The 27730-nt window shown below is 43.5% G+C and overlaps 2 protein-coding genes across 5 annotated transcripts; both read left to right on the forward strand.

Annotated features, from left to right (window-relative positions):
- The first annotated feature begins 1326 nt into the window (after nt 1–1326).
- On the forward strand, nt 1327–10882 carry eif3s10 (eukaryotic translation initiation factor 3, subunit 10 (theta)). Of its 4 annotated transcripts, none has more exons than XM_076050112.1 (23): nt 1327–1486; nt 2859–3049; nt 3136–3272; nt 3469–3632; nt 3733–3932; nt 4208–4416; nt 4500–4671; nt 4852–4956; nt 5046–5144; nt 5242–5358; nt 5447–5632; nt 5748–6095; nt 6209–6313; nt 6391–6504; nt 6736–6858; nt 7019–7172; nt 7885–8060; nt 8192–8219; nt 8268–8337; nt 8466–9007; nt 9397–9526; nt 9630–9811; nt 10138–10882. In XM_076050112.1, the coding sequence occupies exons 1-23, from the start codon at nt 1438–1440 to the stop codon at nt 10314–10316; spliced, it is 3780 nt and encodes a 1259-aa protein (XP_075906227.1). In that variant the 5' UTR covers nt 1327–1437; the 3' UTR covers nt 10317–10882. The 4 variants fall into 4 exon arrangements, with proteins under 4 accessions (XP_075906227.1, XP_075906228.1, XP_075906224.1 ...); XM_076050113.1 differs by having other exon boundaries at nt 8268–8331; XM_076050109.1 differs by having other exon boundaries at nt 8192–8337.
- Nucleotides 10883–17861: 6979 nt separating this feature from the next.
- emx2 (empty spiracles homeobox 2) lies at nt 17862–23037 on the forward strand. The gene is made up of 3 exons (XM_076050080.1): nt 17862–18744; nt 19976–20160; nt 21680–23037. The coding sequence occupies exons 1-3, from the start codon at nt 18354–18356 to the stop codon at nt 21845–21847; spliced, it is 744 nt and encodes a 247-aa protein (XP_075906195.1). The 5' UTR covers nt 17862–18353; the 3' UTR covers nt 21848–23037.
- The last annotated feature ends 4693 nt before the right edge of the window (nt 23038–27730 follow it).

Here is a 27730-nt window from a genome sequence, read left to right on the forward strand (position 1 = left end):
ACCAGGTGTTATTATTGTCGTGAAATGTTCATATGGACCGACAAGAGGCCCTTAGCAACGCTGTATTAAGCCAATGTCTACGATTTTATGTAGTGGAGTTTGGTCCGCGAACACACCATATAGGGGACACATACGGGAACTTCTCTCACGAAGGGTTGCCAGGTTTGAACCGAAAACGTATCCATTTCTGAAGAGAAATCTGCATCCATTCCTTGTTTCGTAGTGAAAAATATCTGACGCAACATACTTATGTATCCGTTTCAAATATTTTCCACATATGTCTCGGCAATTTAAACATCAAGAAATGAATGCTACATTACACAAGAAATCACTTATCCAGAGATGTGTGATTTCTCTGTATTTGTTGTCAGTTTTGCAGTTTATTACCAGACATACAATGATTTGAATAATAATAATAATAATAATAATAATAATAATAATAATAATAATAATAATAATAAGAAGAAGAAGAAGAAGAAGAAGAAGAAGAAGAAGAAGAAGAAAACTTTCAACGCTACGGAGAATTAAATGAAACATCATTTTTATTCAAACAAACTACTGAGCACCGTGCGGCAGCCTGAAAAACTTAGAGACAGTCGTAAAACATATAACTTTTTTAAAGTTAAAAATGTGGTTACCAGTGGGACAAAATCATTCTTCCTGACATATCATTTTAGCATTGCTGTTGTTGTTGTTGTTGTTATTATTATTATTATTATTATTATTATTATTATTATTATTATTATTATTACATAGTATTTAATACCGTTTTGTATCGCTCCCTGTAATCGTAGCCATTCACCACTTGTTTTTTTGTTGTTGTTTTTTTTAGCTCAACACAAATGTTTCACAGCCCCTGGTTTCCCCTTCAAATCCTTATTTTGAAATAGTTCCCTGGAATTTAAACCAATCAGCAACTAACCACTTCTTACCTGCATTTGGGCTCAACATAAATGTTTTGCAACCCTTGGTATGATTTTCCCCTCTAACACACACACACACACACACACACACACACACACACACCTAAACAGAAAAGTGATACAAATATTCAAAGTTTAAATTGTACCTATAGTTGGTCAAGTTCCAAGTTAGGCTCTATGAACAATAACGTTTATTCTGATTCATTAATATAACTGAAAATTAAAATGTTACACATAATTCCTGATCAGTATAATGGAAGCAAATTTGCTTTGTTTTTCATAATGCAGTCGATGAAAAGCTACTGCCATGACCGGTTTACAGCTGACCATTCACTCGGCGAGCAATAGGGGGATAACGCGTCACACACTGGCAACTGAAGTTGGGCCGCCCACGAGGTGCATACTTTCTCAGTCAGCAGCACCATTGCAGCGGGTGTGTGCGTGGCGTGGATGGGCCGGTGAAATTAACCGAAATCGTTTCAAGTCAGCCAGTCTCACTTAGAACGCTACCATCATGCCGGCGTACTTTCAAAGGCCAGAAAATGCCCTTAAACGAGCAAACGGTGAGTAGCGTTTCGGTGTTTTACAGGTTTTAGACGTTTTTTACGTGGACATCTGGTAGGCTAAGCTAACATTAGCTTCGGCATGCTGTGCGTCTTTGATAGCGACCAGTTAGCCGGCCTAGCACTTGGCTAATGCAGGTCAGATGGCTGAGAAGCTATTGATGAATCATCAAAACCATCACCTGAGACAATCGTAGATGTTTTTTGCTTCTTTTTGAGAGATGTCATTTTGGCACTTATGATATAAACGGAAGCAAATATTAACATTTTTTTTTCGTCGTCAGCGATGTACGCGGTCACGTTTCTGCTGCTAAAGATCTTTAGCATATTTAGGCCTTAAAATGGAGCGTCAAGTTAACTATTTGTAACCCACTCCTTTTGCAGTTCTTGGACTTCTAACGTACATTTTCAAGCATCGACTCTGAAAACGAATTTATCAAGAGCTTGACAAACATTACGTTGAGTTTTTTTTATTAGACAGTAGTCCACTCATGGTGACGTGGTGTAATTGCATTATATCCCAGGATTAAACAAGTTCATGCTATGTATTCTCTTGTAATTTCCTTCTGGTGTAAGGTTTTCCTTTGTTTCTTGGAACTCGAGCTTGTTATAAAATTGAAGATGCTGCGCTGTTACAAAACTGACTCGCCCACCATGCCGTTTTAAAGATAGGTCTTTAGTTTTCGAAGATTGGTAATCGGATGATTTAACGAATTAAGGTTTAATTTGAATCAGAATACATGCATACATTTACAATGTTTTAAACAAACTTAATATTATAATTTTTATATTAATGGGGATAATTAACATGAACAGGGAGTCGGCTTGCTGCGTTTTCTTCTAGCTTTTCTCTTTGCCTGCGCTCTCCGGTCCAAACGCATCCGCTTCCGCGTGTCACACGAAACATAATCCCGGGGAAACATAGCGTTGCCGCGGACGAATATTTTGCAGTAGGTCATCTGTCTATGAATCTATTGAGCGAGCAGGTAGAGGGCGTGTTAAATTAATTAAGCGTCTGATACAGGACAAATTATGAGACATGGTTAGTCATGCTTATAGGACTTGATGCTACACAATCCCCATAATATTCACACCATACCATAGGTTCTTGTGTGATGTCATCAGTTTGAGTGAAGTAGCGTCGTACTTTTGGGTTCATCAGGTGGAAAAAGAGCAACTTATCAGTTTGCCATAATGGTGTAATTTTAGAAGATTTGTCAATAGGCAGTGTTTGTGGCGTTTTCCTTCAAAAAATGTTCCCCCTTAAACGAGGCTGTCAAGTTGCTCTTGAAACTTTGTCATTCTATTCTGCATGTATACATGTGCCTGTGCTCAAGCAAACACAAATATCCTGTGTTTTGTGTTCATCCAGAGTTTCTTGAGGTTGGCAAGAAGCAGCCAGCCCTCGATGTCTTGTACGATGTCATCAAAAGCAAAAAACACAGGACATGGCAGAAGATACACGAGCCTATCATGCTCAAGTATCTGGAGCTCTGTGTGGATCTCCGCAAGAGTCATTTGGCCAAGGAAGGTCTCTACCAGTACAAGAACATCTGCCAGCAGGTATGTGTGAAGGGTGGGGACACAGACCCGGTGGTTGCTAACAAGAGGGAGGCCAGAATCCAGAATTTACTTGTTTGTGTTTTCAGGTCAACATCAAGTCACTGGAGGATGTTGTCAGAGCCTACCTGAAGCTGGCAGAAGACAAGACAGAGACTGCCAAAGGAGAGTCCCAGCAAATGGTTCTGGACATTGAGGATTTGGATAACATTCAGACTCCAGAAAGGTAACCATGCTGCATGTTTGGACCAGATGTTTTTTCACTGTGTTTTTAAGTGCGTAAGAGTAGTTCAAAATTATGCCTGGTTCTACCTTCAAGTTTTAATTGATGAACAAATTGAGTTAAATCTAAATGTGAAGACATTAGATGGTGCTAAATGCTAATTCAAGCGTCCTTTTTTCCCCCATGAAAATAATTTCAGTGTGCTCCTGAGTGCTGTGAGTGGAGAAGACACCCAGGATCGTACTGACCGACTGCTCCTCACTCCATGGGTGAAGTTCTTGTGGGAATCTTACCGTCAGTGCCTGGATCTGCTAAGAAACAACTCCAAGGTGGAGCGCCTGTACCATGACATTGCTCAGCAAGGTGACATAGTGTTTCATTTGTTTTCACGTCCCACCCTCCAAGTATCAAGTACCGTCAAGTTCAGATTGATAAATAACTTGTCTTTGTCTTTTTTCTGCAGCTTTCAAGTTTTGCCTTCAGTACACCCGCAAAGCAGAGTTCCGCAAGCTTTGCGATAACCTGCGGATGCATCTGAGTCAGATCCAGCGTCACCACAACCAGAGCACTGCCATCAACCTGAACAACCCTGAAAGCCAGTCCATGCATCTTGAGACACGTCTGGTGCAGCTGGACAGTGCCATCAGCATGGAGCTCTGGCAGGTCTGTAGAACAGCATGTGTTTGTTGTTGTTTTTTAAACCTCAATTGGTTACATACACTATTTGGCTCTGGCATGTCTATATATCTAACAGAAACATGCTTTAAAAAACAAAATTACCTCTATACATAATGCAGGATACATTGTTAGTCTAACATAATATACACATTTTTTCCATTGTCCCCACTGGTTCCCCTCGAATGAGATTTGTGGTACTTGGGGAAAAAGTGAAGCCCTTGTTGTCACTGATTGTTGTATTTTCATTCCGTCTTCATTAGGAAGCATTCAAGGCTGTTGAGGACATCCACGGCCTGTTTGCTCTCTCCAAGAAGCCCCCCAAACCACAGCTGATGGCCAACTACTACAACAAGGTTTCTACCGTGTTCTGGAAGTCTGGAAATGCCCTCTTTCATGCCTGCACACTGCACCGGCTCTATCACCTCTCCAGAGAGATGCGCAAAAATCTGACCCAGGATGAGATGCAGAGGTACCTTGGCCACCCTTTGCTGATATTTCACGATTTTCTAATCTGGGGTTGAATTGCGACTGAATTGAATTTGTATTTGCCAGAATGTCCACCAGGGTCCTCTTGGCCACTCTGTCCATTCCCATCACACCTGAGCGCACTGATATTGCGCGTCTGTTGGACATGGATGGCATCATTGTGGAGAAGCACCGAAGGCTGGCCACACTCCTCGGCCTGCAGTCACCACCGACTCGGCAGAGTCTCATCAATGACATGGTACATTATATGCACTTAAAAGAAAGCTCTGTGAAATTAGTTGAGACATTTTTTTTTTTATTAAGTCACATTTTCAAATATTTCTTTTGCCTTTAGTTAAAACCAAGTGTTTCGAAAAAGGACGGGACAAAAGTTTGAGCTCACGCTTATTTTTACATATTTCTACTTTGATGCTTGCAGGTGCGGTTCAACTTGCTGCAGTATGTTGTTCCTGATGTGAAGGAGCTGTACAACTGGCTAGAAGTAGACTTCCATCCTCTGAAGCTGAGCGGGAGAGTCACCAAGGTAAACAGTCCAGTTGCCAGTTTCTTCTAAAACAAATGACTTTGTCTCGTGCTGTCATGTTCAGAAAATTAACATGGACATCCCACCAGGTGCTGAACTGGGTGAAAGATCAGACAGAGAAGGAGCCAGATCTTCAGCAGTATGTCCCTCACCTGCAGAATAACACCATCTTGAGGCTCCTGCAGCAGGTGTGTTTCAATCTTTGTGAGAACTGCTTCTTTTTTTTTTTTTAATCACATGCATGCAACAGTAGTAACAGGTGGTTTTTGCTTCTCTTTTAATTAGGTTGCGCAGATATATCAAAGCATCGAGTTCACTCGCCTGGCCTCCCTGGTTCCATTTGTGGATGCCTTTCAGCTGGAGCGCTCTATTGTGGATGCTGCCCGGCACTGTGATTTACAGGTATTGTTGGGATCAGGAGTGATGATGTCTTTAGGATGCCTTGCTTCATAATTCTAAACAAGTATATTCTCTATTTTTTTTCTTTTAGGTCCGTATTGATCACTCCTCCCGAACTCTGAGCTTTGGATCTGACCTGAACTACTCGACCAAAGAGGACGCGCCAGTTGGCCCTTTCCTTCAGAATATGCCCTCAGAGCAGATCAGGAACCAGCTGACTGCCATGTCTGCATCCCTGGCTAAAGCCATCCATGTCATCAAACCCACTTCAATCCTGGTGAGTCTGCTGGCTCGTATCAACACAGATTTGTGCCAAGATCAGCTTTTTATATACCCCCCCCCCCCCCCTAATTTCTCAATTCTTTATCACATATTTTTTTGTCCACCCACAGCAAGAACGTGAAGAGCATAGTCAACTGGCCATCACCGCCTATCTCAAAAATGCCCGCAAAGATCACCAGCGCATCCTGGCCCGGCGACAGACCATCGAGGAGCGCAAGGAACGCTTGGAGAGCCTCAATATTCAGCGCGAGAAGGAAGAGCTGGAGCAGCGTGAAGCCGAGTTGCAGAAGGTCCGCAAGGCCGAGGAGGAGCGTCTGCGTCAGGAGGCCAAGGAAAGGGAGAAGGAGCGCATCATGCAGGAGCATGAACAGATTAAAAAGAAGACTGTGCGGGAACGGCTCGAGCAGATCAAGAAGACTGAGCTCGGAGCAAAAGCCTTTAAAGACATCGATATTGAGGTAAAGTTATTATATGATCAAATTGTCATTATACATTCCACTTAGTGTAACAGTGATGAATATTTGGAGAAGTGTTTCTCACAAAAAACTTCTCTTTTTTCTTTTTTTTGCAGGACCTTGAGGAGCTGGATCCTGATTTCATCATGGCCAAACAGGTGGAGCAGCTAGAGAAGGAGAAGAAGGAGCTGCAGGAGCGTCTGAAAAACCAGGAAAAGAAGGTAAACAAATAAGTTCAGCAGAAATATCTGGTACCTGTACATGAACGGGGCTTTAATTCTTCTTTTTTATGCCACAGATTGACTATTTTGAGAGAGCAAAACGCCTTGAAGAGATCCCTCTTATCAAGAAGGCCTATGAGGAGCAGCGCATCAAAGACATGGAGCTGTGGGAGCTGCAAGAGGAAGAGAGGGTACGTTGAAAGCGTAATAATGATTTGCTTGCTCATGTTATTTACAACCTTTGAAGTAGAATACAAGTTTTTGCCCAAGTCCTACAAAAAGCCATCCCCTTACTAGTTGAGCAAAGTGATCTTGCAGTTTCCACCTTTTAACAAGTTAATTTGTTGAAAGAATAAAGGAAATGACCAACCCATATTTGCAAACTCAAATATATTTAAAAAAAAGTATTTTTTCTTTTACAGATTAGCAACATGGAGGTGGAGCGCGAAAAGGCTCTTGAGCACAAACAGCGCATGTTGAGGATGCGGGAGGACAAAGAAAGCTTCTTGGCTAAGATCACCGCTGCTCGGAGCTTCATTTATGAGGTATGATGACGATCTCGGCAGTCTTTTCCTTTCTACTAGTGGATTGAGATGTGATCTTGATGAGATTCGGAAAAGTGTATTATAGTTTACTCAATCTGTTCTTTTTTCTCCGTCCAGTGCATAAATTTAAGCTGCTGTTTCGAATGCTTTGTCTCTCCAGGAAAAACTTAAAGCCTTCATGGAGCGCTTGGTGGAGGAGAGGAAGAAGCGTATGTCAGACAGGAAGAAACAACGCAAAGAGGACCGGCGCAATGCCTACTACCGCCAGAAGGAGGAAGAGGCTCAGCGCATCCACGAGGAGCAGCTCAAGCAAGGTAAACCATTCGTGTTTGCCTGAAACTCCTCACGCCAAAGGTGGAGCCTGCCCCCCAAACCACCAATTTATTACCAAATAATCCACTACTATAATTAAACTACTTTTTTAGTAACGGAGTAATGTAACGGGATTACTGTGGCAAAACTGGTAATTATTTCATAATTACTTTCTCAAGTAACGATTGCATTACTTTTCTGAAATATTTTGCAATTTAAAAATATCTTATTATCCACACAGTGTCTGAAATTTAGAAAAACGATCTAAAACAATTATGTTGCAGATTGATGATGCAGCTGTGATTGATATGCAATGGCGCACCAAGACAAGCATGGCGGCAGCAAAAGAAAAAAAATGCGAATGCGTTAGATAGCAGGAAATACAAACATTTTGAAATCATCTCGTCTAAATCAAAGAAAGTTGTGATTGGTTGTACGTTATTGTGCAGGAAACAAGACGTTCTCAACTGTTTATCTTTTTTTAACTAAAGTAGTTAGTTATTAGTAATTGATTACTGATCAAACAAAGTGGTTAAAGAAGTAATTAGATTACTTTTTAAAGGAGTAATCAGTAGTTGAACTACTTTTATGGAGTAATCCCAACAACACTGCAAACCTCAGACTGCCTGCAAACACATTTGGGAACTAAATTGTTCTGCTGTTTGTCCTGTTCAATGGGTCTTAAAAATATTTGTTGTCCCCTCTTTCTTCCAGAACGCGAGGAGCGGGAGCGCCTGGAGCAAGAGCAGCGGGAAGAGGAGGAGAGGGAATACCAGGAGAAATTGCGCAAGCTCGAAGAGCAGGAGCGCAAACAGCGCGCCCGTCAACAAGAGATCGAGGAGCGCGAGCGCCGCCGTGAGGAGGAGAGAAGAGCCGAGGAGAAGACAAAGGTGAGAATGAGCTTTTGCAACCCGGACTCGCTCAACGTTTACCCACCCGGAGACCCCAAATTTGGCTTAACGACGGATGCATTATTGCCAGTTATCAAATTTGTGCTAACCAGGGTGTTTTGTTCCAACAGGACTGGGGGGGCGATCGTGATCGTGATCGTGATCGGGGGGGCGATCGTGATCGTGATCGTGATCGTGATCGCGAAGAGGGAGGATGGAGAAAGCGTGTTGAAGGAGGCGACTCAGAACGCCGTCGTCCTCCTCCTGACAGGTTTGTGTTGGACATCACGTTTTTTTTTGTTTTGTTTTTTTATTTTTAATTAAATGTTCACACTTGTACGTCACAAACATGTCCTCTGTCCTAATCTGTTTTTTTTGTTTGTTTGTTTGTGTTTCTTAATCTAGGGAGTGGAGAACCGAGGGCCGTGATGAAGAGAAAGAGGAGAGGGACGGGCCCTTCAGGAGGGGAGATGGTGCCCGCAGGGACGACCGAGGCCCCCGCCGGGCCTTCGACGACGACCGAGGTCCACGCCGTGGCGACGACGACCGCGGTCCGCGCAGAGGGATGGATGACGACCGCGGCTCTCGCAGGGGCTTCGATGACGACTGGGGTCCGAGGAGGGGCGCCGACGAAGACCGCCCCAGGCGCGGATTCGACGACGACCGCGGACCCAGACGCGGCTTCGACGACGACCGCCCCAGGCGTGCCTTCGACGACGACCGCCCCAGACGCGCCTTCGATGACGACCGTGGTCCCAGGCGCGGCTTCGACGACGACCGCGGCCCTCGCAGAGGTCAGGACGATGCCAGGGGATCGAGGCGCGGCGCTGATGACGACTGGGGCCCCAGAAGAGGAGGAGATGACGAGAGAGGTGGCAGGAGGGGCATGGACGACGGGCGCCGCGGTGGCGATGACGCCACACCCTGGAAACCCGCGGGCAGACCTGGTGAGCCTTCAGTGTTTGGTAGTGGGCAGTGCAGTCTGCAAGCTAGAACATGATTGGCTCTTAATTGAGTGGAGGTACAAATGAGATTTGATCAAAGAATTTAAAATTAGAAACAATCAATTCAACAATATATATCACAGTAATGTTACCATTGGGAGTCTGTATTGCACCATATAGCCTTTGCTCTTGGTGATACTTTAAATTGATTGAAAATAAACTGCACGTGGTGACATTTATTTGGTCCGAAATTAAAACTTGATCTTACTGAGACCCATGAGGAGATCAGTTGAACATATTGAAATATTGGATCGCTAGGACCAATCTGAAAAAAGCTCAGAGTATTTGGATGTAACGCGTACAAAGTGTTAAGAAACTGCTCTTCTCCACAGGCGGTTGGCGAGAGCGAGAGAAGGCCCGAGAGGAGAGCTGGGGTCCTCCTCGTGGTGATAACCAGGAGGACGGAGATGATGACGACGGAGACAGAACGACCGACCGCTTCAAAGACCGTCGTCCACAAAGGTGATTCTATTTTATCATTATTGTTTATTATTATTGTACCAGTGAATGCGTGATTAAGAGGAAGCCCAGGCACCACCTCTAATCTGTGTTATTGTGCTCATAGAGAGGACGCTTGGAAGAAACCAGGTGGAGATGAAGGAAGCTCCTGGAGGCCAGACAGTCGCAAAGAAGATGCTGACCGTGAGCGGGGCCGCGACGATCAACGTGGGGAACGCCCCGACAACCGCCGCGATGACAGCCGCGACGACCGTGAATCCAGAGCTCCGCCCAGAAGTCAAGAAGAAGGTGAGAAGGCTGCTCATTTAGCGAGAGAGCCTTGAATGGTCATCCTATAGCATCTTTACATGGACTTAGTGCATTTGAAGCAGAGAAACACAAGGAAATTCTGTATGTAGCCACAAGGGGGCGCCATTTGACTGTTACATATTGCCTTATTAGTCCTTTGAATTATCCTGCATAGACAAAATCGATTTACAAGAGAAACCATTTTAAAATCACTATATTTTTGATAACTTTAATTAATGTATTAATTAGTGTACAATTGAAATATCTAAATGCACATGGAAGTCAATTGTTTTCTCAAATGATAATTATTTATGTCCTATCAGGAGGAGGATCTTGGCGTCGTGCAGGGGACAACAAGCGAGAAGAGCGGCCAAGAGAGATCGAGAGGGAGAAGGAGCGTGATGGCGATGGCGAGGGCGAAAAGGCCTGGCGCACTGACAAAGATAACCCTCGTCGCACAAAGAACGAAACAGACGACGATGGCTGGACCACTGTCCGCCGCTGAGCAGCAACTCGCACATTAATTTGGCTTCTTAAAAGCAATTTGTCATCGCTAGCTGGTCGCTACGGCGACCGACTGGCTCAAGGATTCCTCATAATAATGAAAATAAATGTGTAGACAGTAGTTTTTCTTCTAGTTTCCCCTCATCCTTGTCTTGATTGAAGCAGAGGCTCCCCAATCTTACACAGCAACATCAGCCAGTGAACTGTGTGTACTGTGAACCAATGGAAACTCTTCTGCCCTTTGTGGCCAGGAGTCTTCTTACCTTACATCATGAAATAAGTGAACTTATAATTCACTGCATTTTCTCCGACTACCAGTGCAAATCTTCTTGAATCACCAACTGCCTAAGTAAATAACCTTTTTACAGTGCATGTAATGCACCTCCGTCGGTCATCTGTATCCTTCAGGTTTCAGATACTTTATAGCTGTCAAAATACAATTTAGCTTATTCAATACTACCATATATCCTGTATGTGGTTCTAGTTTGATGCAGTCAATGATAACAAGCCGGGTTGCATGTGTACAGATAAAGCCTTTATTAATAAAGATGCTTGCTCTCCACCGTATTAGTTGTTTGAATGCTGAATTTATTGCCATTTAACATGGCTACACACTTGCCACTCTTACTGCACTTTTACATTCACACTGCTATTAAATCTGAAAAGTGCTCCATACCAGTGGAGATCCTTGCCAAGAAATTTCACTCATTACAAGAAAATAATACACGACACCGGATTCATTTTTAAGATTTTAATCCTCGAAAGATCTGAAATAATATAGAACTTAATACCCAGGAAGAGCCACTCCCAAGTAGCCTGGTTATTGCTAAATGCAGTTATAGATCTTTTTAGACATTCTTTCAATGGTCGTATCAAACTTGAGATGGGCATGTTTTTTGTAGTCTCAAAATACAATTAAATCATCAATGAGTCTTTTATTACACTGCCCATTATTACATAGATATATAATTAAGAAATCAATCAATGCTGCTCCCTGTAGACAAGGTAAATAAATTATGGTATGGCCTAGTTGTGGACCTATTTACATGGTGGTGTGGTCTGTCATGCAGTGATGACACTGACTTGCTTGCATAAGGGCAAATTTATTGCAAAGATGTCCAGCATCAGTCAGTCAACAGTTCAGCTGAGGGAGGTCTTGAAGACAATGTGTGTCGAGTCTCTTCTCTGTCCGCTACCTCAACTCGAAGAACAACTGAATTCACGGCTCGCAACATTTCTCAAATATAGGCCAGTTGTTTGTATATAAATTCATCCTATATGTAAGGAAAGTAGCTGATGGCTGTCCTAAAAGTCACTAAAGATGTATTCCCCAGTAGAGATGTCACAGTCAGCAAATAGCTCAGGGTGTATTGAGTACCAAGGTCATCAGATCCACTCTTATGATGGGCAGTGATCCTGTTTGAAGTCAAATGGCCCAAAAAAAGAAAGAAAAATGTGCCAGTAGATGCATGTCTTCACTCAGGAGCAGTGTTGGCGAATAATCTATTACTCAGTAATCCACTACTGTAATTAAACTACTTTCTCAGTAACGGAGTAATGTAATGGGATTAGATAGATAGATAGATAGATAGATAGAGACTTTATTGATCCCTTTGGGATAACTCCCTCAGGGAAATGAACACTTCCAGCAGCAGTAGTAGTACACACTAATGGCACTGTGGCAAAACTGGTAATTATATCATAATTACTTGATCAAGTAACGATTCCATTACTGTCCGAAAGATTTTGCAAGATGAATATGTCTTGTTTTCCACAAAATGTCTGAAATTTAGAAAACCAAAAACCAAAAACAACAATGTCGCAGATTGATGATGCAACGTCATTGATATATGATGACGCCCCAAAACAAGCATGGCGGCGGCAAAAGAAAAAACAGCGTTTGCGTTTGATAGCGTGAAATACAAACATTATTTTGAGTTCATCTCGTCTAAATCAAAGAATATTGTGGTTCGTTGTTCCGTACGTTATGTGCAGGAAACAAGACTTTGAAAATATCCACGTCCAACCTCAAAAATTGTTGAAAGTCATGTTTACAAGTAAGTCAGCAGTATGTGCACAGTAGAGATCTTTTAACTATTGTGCTACTAATTATTTTAACAATATGGGCTGTGCAAAAGGCACCAGTGCTGTACATGATGAGTTTGTTCTGTGAAATGTGATGCTTGTGTTGAGAGAGCAAACATTCATTCATGTTAAGAGGACAGGCAATATTTGCAATTGCAAAATTTGCGCTTTGAAAAAGTTAATTTCAAGCACTGAGCAACTGTTACTTTCTTTTCTTTTTTCCCCCCAAAGTAATTAGTAATTGATTACTTATGAAACAAAGCAGTTAAAGAAGTAATTAGATTCCTTTTTGAGGAGTAATCAGTAGTTGGATTACTTTTATGGAGTAATCCCAACAACACTGCTAAGGTACCTCAGGCCGGAAGAGACCTGACTTTGAATCCTGACGGTGGCAGTTCAAGGCTTACAGTGTTCAGAATTACATTTTAAAGTTCAATGCCAGAAACGCAAGATAAATTCGAGGAGACATATCCAGAGTGTCAGTGGATTGCTCAGGGTGTAAGAGAATTGACTTGGTGGAAGGGAAGAGATCCTTTTTGGAGGTCAAAAAAATAAATGTGCCAGTAGGTCAGGGTGTAAGAGTGCTGTCTTTTAATTCCTGTGGTCAGGGGTTAGAGTCAAACAGCAGGCAGAGTTGCATTTCAATGGCCCAAAAAAATGAGCCGTCAACCCCCCCCGCCACCCCCTGAGTTTTCATGTAGCTTGTAAGAAAAATTTGTCTGAATGAATTGCACCTCTTGAATTCAAAACAGGGCGACACGGTGGCGCAGTGGTTAGCGCTGCTGCCTCACAGCAAAAAGGTTGTGGGTTCGATTCTGGGGCCCGGGCCTGAGACCTTTCTGTGTGGAGTTTGCACGTTCTCTCCGTGTCTACGAGTGCACCCGTTGTAGGTCTTGAACCACCATTCTTGTGATTCAAAGCTCTTTCTATGATGTTGTGAGCTATTTGGCCTCTTTTGAAAATCTTCTGTTGGCACACTTGGGTTGGAAGATCTTTCTGTGAGGTGTTGACAGGTTCTCTTGATACTGAGAACAGGTTGGTAATAGGCAAAAGCGTTGTAGTATATCAGATTTTATTTATTTATTTTTTCCATTTTTGGACATGGGATTTTGCATTCTACCACTCTGTCTCATGCTAAACTATGAGAGGACGGTCATTTCAGTGAGTATCAGGCAGGGTTGGAGCCAAGAGTCAGCAGATAGCTCAGGGTGTGAGAGTGGTGACCTTTAATCCATGTGTTTGGAGGTTTGAGTCCAGATTAACTCATACAGAAAAGGAGAACAAGATAAATACACACACAAAAAAAAGATAAGCATAAATAACCAAGACAAAAAACTGTGTGTATGGGTGCGTGCACACGAGTGTACAAATGTGTATATTGGGGGGAAGGAGGACCGCACTACAGGATGCCAGGTTCCCCATAGACCTATGTCCTATGGGTGCTGGGCCGGTTCAGCACCCCAGGGACGCTGGACAGCACAAGGCCCACCGGAGGCCGGGGGAAGTGGTGGAGTTGCATTTTTAAATGCAGCGGCCCCTCAAAAATCAACGATCAGCACTCCGAGCGATCCAAGTATTTCCACGTAGCTCAGCTTGTAAGAGAAAAATATATCTGAGTAATCTCTGATTACTGCAGAAGATGGTTCAATTCTTATGACGGGTAGAGTTGCATCTCTTGAATTCAAAACACAAGTCCGGCTGTCACGGGCCGTCGAACCACCAATCTTGTGATTCAAAGCTCTTTCTTTCTCTAATGCTGTGAGCTGTTTGCACTCCCTTGAGACCTTCCCATTGGCACACTTAGCTTTCAGAAGTGTTGGGTAGGAGGATCTTTTTAGTGTGGAGTTGACAGGCTCTCCCCGTGTTTGCATGGGTTTCCTCCTGGTGCTCTGGTTTCCTCCCACCATCATCAAAAATACTGAGAATAGGTTTGCAATATGCAAATACAGTGTAATAAGAGCCAGCAAATTGAAAAAAAAAGAAAGACATACAGTGTTTATTTTTTCCTTTTTGGACATGTTAAAAAAAAACTATTATAGGATGTTTTTGTACCAGCAAAAACCCCAGACATAGGCTACTGCAGAATATTGTTTTATTAAATTTTCAGACATGTTGAGATTTTGCATTCGACCACTCTGTCTCATGCCAAACTATCAGTCGTTTCGGTCGGTTTCGGAATTAAAGTAATTTCTTTTATTATTATTATTTTTTTGTCCCAGGAAAAAAAAAACAAATATAGATGTAAGTGTTTCGTATTACTTTTTTCAATTTCCGGTCTCGTTGAGCTTTTGCATTCTATCACTCTTTTATCATAGAACTATCATTCCATTGAGTTTTGGTTAGTGTTGGAGTTGGGGTTAGGGCTAAGGTGTATGTTAGGCTTAGAGTTGGGCTGGGATGGGGTGAGGTTTTCTTGCTTGTTATTTCCCAGAACAATAAAGTTACAGATCAGCCCAAAGCGCCACACGGACGACTGTTTTCTGAAAGTTTTGCACGAGACAGCGGGAAAGAGATTAATATCTTCACATTTAGGAATTAAAAAAAAAAAAAAAAAAAAAAAAAGTCATACTACCTAAAACCAACGGTGGCAAGGTGGAGAGGACCCAGGCAGGCTTCCAACCCCAGACTCCCAGGTAATAGTCATGTACGCTTAACCAGTCGGCCAAAGGGACGTTCCCTTGGCCAAGTAGCCAGGTCACATGATCAATTGGAGGCGTGGTCACAGGACCCTCAGCTGTCACACAACAAGACAACCAAAACTTGCGTTGCTTCCGTCACATTTCTGAGCCTTTCAATTTTCCAAGCATTTGGAATTTCCCTCAGCTGAGATCAACAGGGGGCAGCAGACACGTAAGTGGAGCAGCTAGCTAGCTCCCCATTCCTCCTGTTCAAAGTCTACTTGAAAGAGCTATCGGAGAATCTATTTTTTTGGTCCAAATTGGATATGAAATACTTCAGCCACACTTGTTGCGTTACACTTGTACAAAGTGACCGGCCGTTTTATTTCTCCCCGTAGCTGCAGTTTATTCAACAGTCCAGTGGCGAAACGTAGCAATGTCAAATCATCGCTGTTTATTGTATGTACTGATATCCCGCCACAGTCGTCAGGAACCTGATCAGATTGGCTCAGTTTAAGGTGACTGACTCTCGGCCGTGTGAAATGTATCTGTCTTTTAAAGTGAAAGAGAGGGGCAAAAAAAATAAAAATAAAACATCATCTCATCAGGACAATAAAAAAAAAAAAAAAAAAGCGGTTTGTCATTCACAGAGATCAAGCCATATAATAAGAAAAGGCGAAAAGAGCACGAAAACTCACTTCTAAAATTTGCTGGGGCGCGCGCGGGGGGGGGGGGGGGGGGGGGGATCAAACTAAATTCATTGGTGCTGAAGTGCCTCCAGAGACTGATGAGATTCTCCAGGTTGTGCGGCCACAGTGAAAGTGGAAGCTTCATGGACACCTGCTGGACAGCGAGTAGAAGACCAGTCATTCCCACGACACCAATTTCAATGCACAAAAGTGGGGATGGTAAATTCTGTAAAGCTAAGGAAATACGAGGTGACAACGTTTCAAGACAATGAAATGAAGAGTTTATTGACATTTACGATTTAAAGTAAATCCTGGCCAGAAGACATTTTTATTCCGCATTGTTACAAACTGCACGAAACCCATGTTCAGATCCTGTCAGCTCAAGTTTAAGTTCCAGTTAACTGAAAGGGTGGTCAGGCAGCACTTCCCTACCCAGGGTAGGAAAAATATAAACTTATATAAACTTGACCCTGAGCTCAAACGTTGAGGGGTCAATTGATAGAGTTTCTTGACTAATGAAGAGAAAGACGCTTTTGTCCGGGGAAACCTCTTGGGAGGAAATCTGATGGATTCCTATCCATAATTGCAAACATCAAAGTTACAATTTCAAACAGTGCAACGGCAGTGAGTTTGTTATGGTTCTTGTGGGGTCTTCTATTTCACCCAGTAAATGCCGCTCTGCCCCTACTCCCTTATGAACCGTGCCTCGTGTTCATGCACTACCACAATTTGACCACCGGAGGCCGCTCAAGCACCAAGAAAAAGCTCAACACGGTTCATCGCGAGTGCAGCGTGCTACTTCTCCTCAATGAAACTTCAAACAAGCGTGCAGTCATAACACTGTGCAGCCAATCCCCAAATACCAGCATTAGAAATACACTGTCTCTTACTGCCAGCAGTTCAAAATTCACAATCCCATCTGATACAATGCTACAGTGTACTATATTATTATTATTATTATTATTATTATTATTATTATTATTATTATTGTTATTATTATTATACAATAATAATAAGTACCTTATACCCACTTACAGAAAACGAGCGTAAAATGGCAAAAGTAATTCGTAGATAATGTATCCAAGAGTTCAAATTAAAAATAAAATCTGTAATCTTGACATTGTAAACGACACTTATCAGGCTTCCAGGCTTTTAATAATAATAATAATAATAATAATAATAATAATAATAATAATAATAATAATAATAATAATAATGTCAGTTTTTAATCCAGTTTTGGAATTTTGTCAGCAAAACGCAAAATGTACATTTGCGTTCGAATAGAAAATTATGCAATTTCAGAAGTACCTGTTTTAAATTTTCGATCGCCTGTGCAAAATAACATATTTTGAAATATATATTTTTTTATTTTTCTAGGTTACTGAGCTGAATGTGTTTTGCGCGTGGTCCGTTCAGTCAGCGCTGTCACTGTGGATGGAGGGCCAAGGTGTGCGGCCATTCCTGCAGTTTTGCGCCGCTTTGCTTCCGCTGTCACTCAGGGAACCGACTGAGTCGCAGGTAGTTGCTGCAACACGCAACAAAGCGTTCTGTAACAAACTACATCATGACAGGCTCACAAAACCAAACCAAACCAAACCAAACCAAACCAAACTCGGATCACCCTCGTCATGACGCGAACAACACCTACTGCGCGGTGTGTGTCGCACGTGCACAAAGCAGACAACGTCTTCCATTTGAAATGTATCTGAACGCAATCTGGAAATAAGAGAACTGCAATATACGAAACGTTCAAGAGAAAAACCAAGTAGCAAGTGCAAAGCCGGAAGATGCGCCCGTTCCCGTGTTGCCTTGTAAGCGAGGTCTAATGGATCAAAATTTGATTTTTGCGCTACATTACTTTGCACGATTTAAACTCGTGCTGGCGTCATACCGCACACACACTCACACACGTACGAGCACTCGCATCACTCTCACAAACGCGCGCGCTCAGCCTCGGAAGGAAGGAAAAAAAAAAATCTGTTCGAACTTGTCACAGGCCGTAAATGCAAAATAAAGTAGGCTGAAGCTCTTCCACTGTTCCGGATTGAGCGTGTTAAATGTCCCGGAGATGCGTGCGTGAGAGTTGGCGTGCGTGCGTGCGTGCGTGCGTGCGTGCGCATGCGCATGCGCGCGAGCGCGGGGAGCCCCTCTCCCGGACGGAACGTGCTCCGCTGTTGGCGCGCCCGAGTCCGCCTCTCCGCGCCCCTGCTTCCCATTGACGCACTTTTAAAGCGTCTTCCCCCTTCTCCACCTTAAGGCGAGCAGCGGCGGCGGCGACCAATCACCATGCTATTACAGCCTTCAGAGGAAGCTGTTTATGGGAGAGCAGCGCTAATTAGGCTCATGAACTAACAAATCTGCCTGCACGAACGCGGCGAGGAAAACGATCACATCCATGGATTAGTCCGGGAGTTAGCCGAGCACTTTTTATTTTGGCTTCCTCGACACCGCCGCCGCCGCCTTCTCCTTCTCCTTCTTCTCCTTCTTCTCCTCCTCCTCCTCCTTCTTCTTCTTCTTGTTCTTCTTCTCCCGTTCAACTTGTTTACCGCGCAGAAACTTTCCCCCTTTTCTTGGGTGTGGAGTATTTTTAAGCGACAGCGCCTTCGACAACTTCAACTTAAACTGGGGAATCTGGACTATCAGACAATGTTTCAACCGACACCCAAGCGGTGTTTCACTATAGAGTCTTTGGTGGCGAAGGATAATCCCGTACCGGCGTCCCGCTCCGAGGAGCCTATCAGGCCAGCGGCTCTCAGCTATGCAAACTCGGGCCAGATGAACCCGTTCCTGAACGGCTTCCACTCTGGCGGCAGGGGCGTCTACTCTAACCCGGACTTGGTGTTCGCCGAGGCGGTCTCACATCAGCAGAACTCCGCCGTCCCTGTGCATCCGGTGGCCCCGCCGCACGCTCTGGCCGCGCACCCGCTTTCATCCTCGCACAGTCCGCACCCTCTTTTTGGCAGCCAGCAAAGGGACCCGTCAACTTTCTACCCCTGGTTATTACACAGATATAGATACTTGGGTCACAGATTTCAAGGTAAGTCGCCTCGTGCGCTCCAGCGAACTCGTCTTTTTTATTTTTATTTTTTATTTTTTTATTTTTACGCATGAAGCGACTCGCGAGCGGCACAAGACCTTCATTTCTTCGCATTTGCCTCACCTCTCCATCGAAACAGAGAGCAGAATTTATGGAAGTCAAAATAGCTTCAGCAAGATAATATTTTCCATTGTCGGATTAAACACTTTAGGGATTTTTTTTTTTTGCTGTTACAAAACTGCAATTATTTTTATTTTATTTTTTTTGTTTGTTTTTGTTTTTTATCAGAAACGGAAAATTCAAAACGTTCAAAATACGTTTGCAAAAAAAACTAAGAGAGTGGCTTTGGCTGCCTCTTGCATCGTCTGGTCATGGGCTGAAAAATGTCACTGGAAATTTTGACATGTGTGCAAACTATTTAATGTACACAAGTATGTATCCCGTCAACTTTATAGCTGCGTAAGAAGAAAAAGATCTGGCTGCTCCGGACATTATTCCCCTGTTTCACTGAAGTATTTTGTATTCATTTTATTTAGTATTTTAAACACTATATTTATATGTATGTTTTTTCGGCTAAAGAGTAAATTAAATTAAATGGGACTGTCCCCATTCATAATATCAGGTGTATCATAAATTGATATAGACGTATTATTAGCTATTTCACCTGCCAGACGTTTATTTGTTTCATTTTTTTTAATTTTTCAGTTTAATAGTGGTTATGTGTGTGATTATTATTTTTGTTCCTCAGACAAATTAAATTAAAAAAACAAACAATTATATATTTTAAAATAGCGTTACTGATAATACACATTTTTTCTTCTTCGTTTTGTGCCTTTTTATTTTAACCCTTTGCATGTTTTCTTTTTGTTCATTTTAAAATTACACCTGTAATTGTGTGGCCGTTTGTTTTGTTTAAAATATATATGGGCCTGGATTTGTTTTACTCTACTTTGCCTTATCACTGTGGAGATGGCTCACAATTTAGATGTAGGCCTATCTAACTGACATTAAGGACTTCATTTGAATACGTTTTGTCATGTTTTATTGTCTGGTGTCCTCAGACATTTTACTGGCTGGCCCAGTTCCATTCCGCCCTCACTGTGTTGTTTGTCCTTGCATCTCTGTACAGGCCAGATGTTTGGTCCGCACGTAATAATACTGTAAAAACACACCAATTTTTGGAATGTTTTTTTTTTTTTTTGACGGGCTCTCGTTTTCTGTCCGATTTTAGGGAATGAAACGAGTCCAGAGAGCTTTCTTTTGCACAACGCGCTGGCCAGAAAGCCCAAACGAATCCGGACAGCATTTTCCCCTTCGCAACTCCTGCGGCTCGAACACGCGTTTGAGAAAAACCATTACGTCGTCGGAGCTGAGAGAAAACAGCTCGCCCACAGCCTTAGCCTCACAGAAACTCAGGTAAGACACCCCAGTCATGTTCTCGGCATTGTTCTACACCTCAGTTTTACCCCCACGTATTTTACCTGCACAGTGCGGTCGTTTCGAAATGTGCGCGCTGCCTGCTGCTTTTACTGTGCATGTGTTTGTCTCCCGTGAAGGTTCACGGCTCAGCTCGATCTTATTTCTTGAATTTGATTTTTGTGTCGTGCGGGAAAAAAAAAAAAATATATATATGTATTTTTATTTTTATTTTTATTTTTTTTTTTTAACTTTCAGCTATTATTTTTTGCTCCAAGTTGGCAAACGGCTCGCGTGTGAAATCTATTAAGTAGCGACGCCGCTAAAATAAGTGCATGTCATCGTTTGACAATTGCGGGAACACACTTATCAACACAATCGATTTATATAATCGGGCCCCGAATTGTTTCTCCACACTGCGAGGCTGCGGGAAAGAAGAAGAAAAAAAAAAACGCAACGTCGACAGCCAGGAGACGGGGGCTCTCTGCTGGATCAAATCCACCGTCATTGTATGGCCCTAACCTCATTTCAGGAGGGGTTGGATTACTTTGTTTTGGGGGGAGAATGTTGCCTTTCAAAATGGAGGGCAAATTAACCAGTTAACCATTTTATGGGATGGACGACACAAAGGGCGAGGCGGGCTCAGTGGAATCCCACTGCCATATTTAAGATGCTGTTTGAGGCCATCGGCCGCCGCCTTTTGTCCGCTGCGTCTTTCCTTTTCGGACGGCGGCGGGGCCTTTGGAGGGTCTGAGGGGAGAAATGAACCGTCACCTACTCCAATTAGCGCGCTGACGGCTTATTAAACGCACCTCGGTCGCCTTTTAAACGGTTGAAGGGGCTGCGGAGCGAAGGCCAGCCAATCTATCGATTGTGACGTTGTTAATTCCTCCCCCGGTGCCTTTTAACCGCGGGCTGAGTCGATTTAGGGGAGCGTGTGTAAAGTGTAGGATAAATAGGTGACACAAATGTGACGACGTTGCGACCCCTTTTAAATATTGAACATTTTTCATAAAAATATAGAAACTTAAAAAAAAACAAAAAAAAAAAACCTCAAAGACAAATATTTACCACCAATATGAGGGATTTATTTCATTTTATTTTTTTTCTGATTTTACTGCATGTGTATGGCGTGTATTGTGCACAGTGTTCTTCCTGAACAGCTGTTGGTCCCGGTTTATGGGCGTAAAAAATTAGATGTTGGAAAATCATTTTGGACTCGCGGAATTATGCTTTAACGATTACGTTTTCCCGTTTGGAAGTCTCATCCGCGGGCCCCTTGTTTACTCTTTTAAAAGAAGCATATACAAATATCTAGACGTATACACATATATATTTCCGTACTCCCGTTGCGCGTCTGTATTTTGACCTCGCAACGAAAACAATGCATCCCCTTTTTTCCCCCCTCGCGCGCTTTTTTGTGTGCTTGCGCGTAGCTCACTCAAGGTTTTATCTGGTAACGCTGATCCAGGTTTCATTTTTCTACCCCCCTCCCCCCGTATCCTTCCCTCCTGTCCAGGTAAAAGTGTGGTTTCAGAATCGGAGGACGAAGTTCAAGCGGCAGAAGTTGGAAGAGGAGGGCTCCGAGTCGCAGCAGAAGAAGAAGGGATCGCATCACATAAACCGGTGGAGACTGGCGACGAAGCAGGGGAGCCCGGAGGAAATAGATGTCACCTCGGACGATTAAACCCCCCCCCACCTCACCCCCCCTACCACCACCGCCACCCCCCCGACTATCTAAAGCGTCTGGTCTGAAGGAGGACGTGGATAAAGGATGCCGTGTAGAGACAGTGAGAGGGTAACAAAAAAAGAAAAAAAAAAAGAAGCCAATGTCACACTTCAGATGTGCGGAGATCGGCAGCTGAGGGTGCGGGAGAGGGAGAGGCCGGCGGGCGGCTCTGCTGTCACCCACGCCGGGCGGTCTGTCAATCCAAACCACCCTGGACAAAAACAAACGCGGATGACAAGCGTCTCAGTCCACCTACCTGAACCCTTCTACACACCCACCACCACCGCCACCACCACTACAATCTCCCACCACCTCCTTTTATTCTCCAATTCATATTGGACGTTTGCACTTCAGAAGGTTTTCTTAGAAAAACAACAACGCAGAGACAAAAAACAAAGACAAAAAAAGAAACAAGACGTTTCCACTTGAGATACCAAAACACCGAACTCCTTTTTGTAAAATCTTGATCTGCATGGTATAGTTTAACCCCCCCCCCCGTCCCAACTTGTAGTCGTTTTAATTTGACAACCTAAGGAAAAAAAAAAAACAAATTTGTTTTTAACTCTATTTTCAAACTGAGAGATGTCGTGCTTCTTCGATTTTTACAAAGTGTGCAGTCTTTCATTAATGATTCTCGTGTTAAGAGTTCTTGTGCAAAACATATGAAGTAGCGGTGCTGCGTTATAGTGTTTTTATTTTGAAGAAAAAGAGAACAAAAGCATTCGTTTAACGTTCCAAAAAGTTACTATCTTTTTTTTTTTTTTGGTTTATTTTAAAGGGAATCAGACCACAGATCACAGATTCAGTACTTTAAAGGGAAGATGTCAGGACACTCTTTTAACCTAAAGCTTTACCAATATGTTGCTGTGGCCCCATGCAGCCTTCTGCCAGAACTTGACCCTCCAGTGAAAGTTGCCACGAAGGATTAAAAAAAAAAAAGCAAAAGAATTGAGAGTTAAAAAAAGAAAAACAAGCACTGACCGTATTCCATGTACAGAAATGCTAAAAGTTAATGTTTCTGTTAAACCCTCTTTTACAGATTGTAAATATTTTTTGTGTTTGTGTTAAGTTTGCTACAATTTTAACACAAAGTATACTTCCAAGAAGTATGTAATTGTCAATATTTTGTCAATAAAGTTTTATCAATATGTCGCGCGCAGGTAACATTGAAGGCTTTTGATTACGCAGGGCGGCCAATGAGGCTTAATAGCAGTTATGTTTATTAATTTGGCTCTTTTACTGGATATGATTTGGATTTAAAAGTTGACAGTGACGTGGCGCTCGGATACTAATTTAGCCTCTTCGCTGCTGATCCCTCAGTCTAATATAGTAGACGGAATCAGTTCTATTTATTTATTTTTCTGCGTGGCTGCAGCGTCTGCCCTCGCTGCAGTCACAAAGAGTCCCGACCAGCTTTTGTGAAAGTGCAAATCAGTTTAGGCAATTATCATGCGAGTAATATGAAGGGGAAAAAAAAGGGGGGATGCATTGCCCAGTGGTCCACTTTAATCTCTTAATCCACGGATCCAGAGGGGGGGGGGGCTTGGTTGGACATAATTTAGTACAATCTGACTACCCCTCACGTTGCGATAAGGGAAGGTTGCAATGTGCCGCAAAATGGGATCTTTGTCTAAAATCTTGTCCCGGTGCTGTGTCGCGCTGCAAGGCTGCAGGAGGAAAGGCTGGGCCTGTTAAATAGCTTGTGAGCCATAGTCGGAGTTAAAGGGTTATTTACAGCAAGAATCGCTATTCATAATCAAACAAACCAACGGGAAACAATATTTTGTTTTGTTTTATTTTTATTTATTTTTTTTAACCCAATGCTTTTAACTGGATTTAATTTTTTTCTGCTCATTAACCAGGCTGTTTTTGGTGTGTTTTCTGGTGCGATGTGTGCATGTTTGTTTTAATTGTTTCGCAGCGCGGCTTCAGGTTCGGGGAGCTGAGAGGGGGGTATGGAATATTGGGAATTCTTAATCGGTCCATAGATTATGACAGCAATAAAAATCTTTAGAGAATACCATTAGCTTTGGGGTAAAAAAAAAAAAAAAAAAAAAAAAAAAAACCTAAAAGCTTTATTACAAACCCAGCTTTGAAATAGGGGGGATTAGAGGACTGAAAGGGTCCCACAATAGTTAGAAGAAAAGGTTTCATGCTAATGAGGTTAATGCCCTTTGTATCTCCGGACTCCACAACTTCATTACTCCTATCTCGGGCAACACCGAGCGGCTCAGAGCTTCACAATCCACTCGAGCTTTTCCCTACCCTGCCTCTAAAGAAGGATTTGATAGCGGTCCTGTTCAAACTAGATAATTATATCTTTTCAAGTTGGAATTAAGATAAAGAAAGTGCAGTGGAGGCGGTGAGCCTTGATCCGCCGCAAACAAATTTGGCGCAACTCTCCTATACCCTCACCCCCTCTCCCCCCAAAAAACCACGCACGCACACACGCACGCTCACGCACACACCCCTACATTTGGTGGGCCCGGACACACACAAAAGACAGTCTTCTCATTAGAGCCTGACACAGTTTGATTCATTTAGGCGATTTTAACCTGGAAATGCTGCCCCTTTTATTTTATTCAATTTAACGCTTGCGTTAATTATCAAACAGCAAATATAATTTTACGATTGCTGACTTGATGTATATATTTTATAAATGTTTCAAAGCTATATTTATATATAAAGAAAATATGTTTCGGTCAATATTTGTTTTTAAATAAATAACCTCAGAGGAGAGCCTTGCTTTGACAAGTGTCACCGTTTAAACAATTTTATTATATTGTGCACAGTTTGCTGGTAGAATTTAATCCCGCGTTTTTTCTTACCACGGAATTGTGTCCATTTATAGTTTTGTGTGCGTCTGAAAAAACAAACAGAACCTGACGTCACTCTCTCTCACTCTCTCTCTCTTTTTTTTTTTTTTAAACTAAAGAGCGATTACGCGCTATTTGAGCCGATAAAGTCACATGAATACAATGCTGGAAAGAATTCATCCTCCCTCCCTGTGTGTGTGTGTGTGTGTGTGTGTGTGTGTGTGTGTGTGTGTGTGTGTGTGTGTGTGTGTGTGTGTGTGTGTGTGTTCCGAAGTGAAGAGGGCCCCTTGCAGGATCTCATCTCTCCTCCACACGCAGCCCGTGCGTTAAGGGCCCAGCTGCGGGGACCTCTGGTGACCCGCTTATCTAAACCTAAGCTCCTCCGCTGCGTCCCGGGGGCAAAACGCTCCATAAACCATCGCACCAACCGTCTGCACTTCGATTAGTCCTTAAATATTCACGCGAGCGACCGGGGCCAGTTTGGATGTTTTGGACCTCTAAGCCCCTCCGCATGCGCAAAACGCCCCCCCCGTCATTGAAAAGAGTAGTGACTCATATCGAGTGACCCCCCCTGACCCAAAACCTCTAATCTCCAATTAGTAGGTATAATTACGTCCGCTGACACCGCTAATGTGAATGGTGGCTGAGGGAGGGAACCGGACACACTCGCGCTTTTTTCGCGCGGCGAGTCCAGAACTGATCGAGTTCTGGGAGGATGGCTCTCGACAGCTTTGTTAACGCGCTCGGCGAGGGAATGAAGGATTGTTTAAAGGGCAGCATCTCGTCAGGGCTAAAATAAAGTGGCACCTGTAGGCCGACCCTGCCACGTAGCCACGTCAGGACTAACTTGATCCGTCCCGTTTCACAAATTGCCTCTGAAATTGATCCTTGAAAGGAGAGAATGGACCCTACACAACTCCCGTGGCCTCGACATAAGGTGCGGCGACAAATATACAAGACTAATGAGCAATTACCATACAATCAGCCCTCAAATAGCTTACGCAATAATAAATTAAACATCGGAGCCTTGGATTTGGTTGCTTTCTTTATTATTAATAACGCGGGAGGGACGTTCGCGGCCTTGATGAGCTCTGAAGATTATGTTTTCCCGAACGCAGCAGTCCCCCCCCCCCATCCCCAGCTTGCCATCGGGTACAGTCAGCAGTTATTGACTCCAATACAGGCCTCGAACGCCCCTTCGCCGAGGAAAAAAAAAAAAAAAAAAAAACCTTTTAATTGCATGTTCATTGTCACCGATGTCGACTTGAATTTACTTCTCATTTAGATTTCCCCCCGAAGATTAAACGATTACGTGGAGGGCCACGAGGACAGCGGTCTTGAATGCAGCACACGCGGGCCCAGCTGCGTTGACGTTCAATAAAAGTGGACGTCAAAACCGAAATTCTTCCCTTGGACTACAATGGAATTTTGTTGTAATATTTTTCCTTTGGAGAAAAAAAAAAAACCAAAAAACAACTCTACTCAAATAATTAGTGAGTCGAAATGTGACAAATTACAGTGATGTGCAGAATAATTGATTGCTTTTTTTTTTTTTCCTGACTACGATTGCTCAAAATTCACTGCTACCTCATTATACTAATTGAATTAATTATCAGTTTAATTCTTATTAAACGCAGGGAAAGGTTGTATTGTAACGAGGCACACGGAGTTGTTCCGCTCGTCATCCTTCCGCTTTCTGGTGTGCAGTGCTGACTGAGGACCCTCTGACCACGCGCAGGGGGGTGTTTGAGTGACGAGTTGCCATCCCACCGCCAAATATTCATCGAGAGCTGCAATTCAGACGCCTCGATTCTGTTTTTCAGCGGCCTCCACGGTGTGCCTCTTTTCCCCCCCTGTCGATGCTTCTTCTTTGGGCCCCACTCTGCCCCGCTGCTGCACACACTCAGGCGCCTTTTTAATAGCTCCTTTAATTTTCACTATCTGCAACACGTAACATTCATTTCCAGCGCATTAATAATTCTCATGGATTATTTCTGCACCGGCCGCTCGGTTTGTTTTTCCTTCGCTATTTGGGGGTGAGGGGTTGGGAGGAGAAGGAGGGGGGGCGGGGGCGGGGGGGGGACCATTAGGCTGTAAGGTGATGCCATTTCATTTGCATATAAGTGCTTCCCGAACATTCGCATGCAGCTCCGAGGAGAGTAATTGTCCACCATCCCGTCCGTCGAAGTTCCAAAACTCAAAACAATTTATGGGTCGTATCTGCAACCAGCATTCCCCCTCGGCGCGCTAATGTGTAACACATGGCGGACTGTACACCTGATAAAATACCTTAGGGGCCCTGCAGTTTGGAAAATCCTCAATTCGCTCCCTAAATAAAACAAACAATGGCCTCACTAAATATATCACATGTGCCTGCTGAACTATTTTGTGTCTCTTGACCCTGCGAGTCCCCCTCGCCCTCCCCCCTCCCCACCTTCCACACCGTCGGCAGCCGGTGCCATGGCACAACAAGCAGGTACTTTTCACAATAATACCGCAAGATTTTCAGATTTGCCCCGCTGCAGGCTAAACAGAGCAGCGGCCCTTGCCGGAGCTGCACTCCGCCCCCGGAGCCCGGCTCTTGCTAAGGCCACTAATTCTTCTGCGCATGTTTTGTGTCGCTCCATGTCGGGGCTAAGATCACATCCAATGAAATTAGCTCACATCTAATAGCAGAGCGTTATCCCACTTCGCCTCAGCTGTTTCATCTCGGCGAGGGAGCCGCAAATGTGGCTTCACTTAGAGCTGAAATGTAATATAGCCGCTAGCGTGGGGGTTGCCTGAACAGACAGGTGAAATTGTGGGCACCTGTTTCTCTGTCCTCGCTTTGCACCCATCTGAGCTTTGCTGCGTCCCGTCCCCCGCCCCCCCCCTCTTGGTTGCTCAGCCCCCACCCACCCCCACACCCACTCCCCAGCAAAAAACATGGACTATCATGTTTCTGATGGCTGACAGTGGTTGAGTGCTTAGCGACTGGAAAGAGAGGCTGAGTGTAATACCAGCGAAGCACTGTTTTTGGACGCAG

This window comes from Nelusetta ayraudi, unplaced genomic scaffold (genome assembly GCF_046127955.1).
Source record: "Nelusetta ayraudi isolate G7.1 ecotype Tasmania unplaced genomic scaffold, CSIRO-AGI_Nayr_v1 ptg000122l, whole genome shotgun sequence".
Taxonomy (NCBI): domain Eukaryota; kingdom Metazoa; phylum Chordata; class Actinopteri; order Tetraodontiformes; family Monacanthidae; genus Nelusetta; species Nelusetta ayraudi.

What these genes read in the sequence shown, in the direction of transcription:
- eif3s10 (XM_076050109.1), top strand. Translation starts at nt 1,438, where the DNA reads ATGCCGGCGTACTTTCAAAGGCCAGAAAATGCCCTTAAACGAGCAAAC. An exon ending in CTCGGAGCTTCATTTATGAG is followed by an intron (nt 6,859 to 7,018) that starts GTATGATGACGA and finishes TTGTCTCTCCAG; the next exon opens with GAAAAACTTAAAGCCTTCAT. An exon ending in CCTCCTCCTGACAGGTTTGT is followed by an intron (nt 8,338 to 8,465) that starts GTTGGACATCAC and finishes TTCTTAATCTAG; the next exon opens with GGAGTGGAGAACCGAGGGCC.
- emx2 (XM_076050080.1), top strand. Translation starts at nt 18,354, where the DNA reads ATGTTTCAACCGACACCCAAGCGGTGTTTCACTATAGAGTCTTTGGTG. An exon ending in CTTGGGTCACAGATTTCAAG is followed by an intron (nt 18,745 to 19,975) that starts GTAAGTCGCCTC and finishes GTCCGATTTTAG; the next exon opens with GGAATGAAACGAGTCCAGAG. An exon ending in TTAGCCTCACAGAAACTCAG is followed by an intron (nt 20,161 to 21,679) that starts GTAAGACACCCC and finishes CCTCCTGTCCAG; the next exon opens with GTAAAAGTGTGGTTTCAGAA.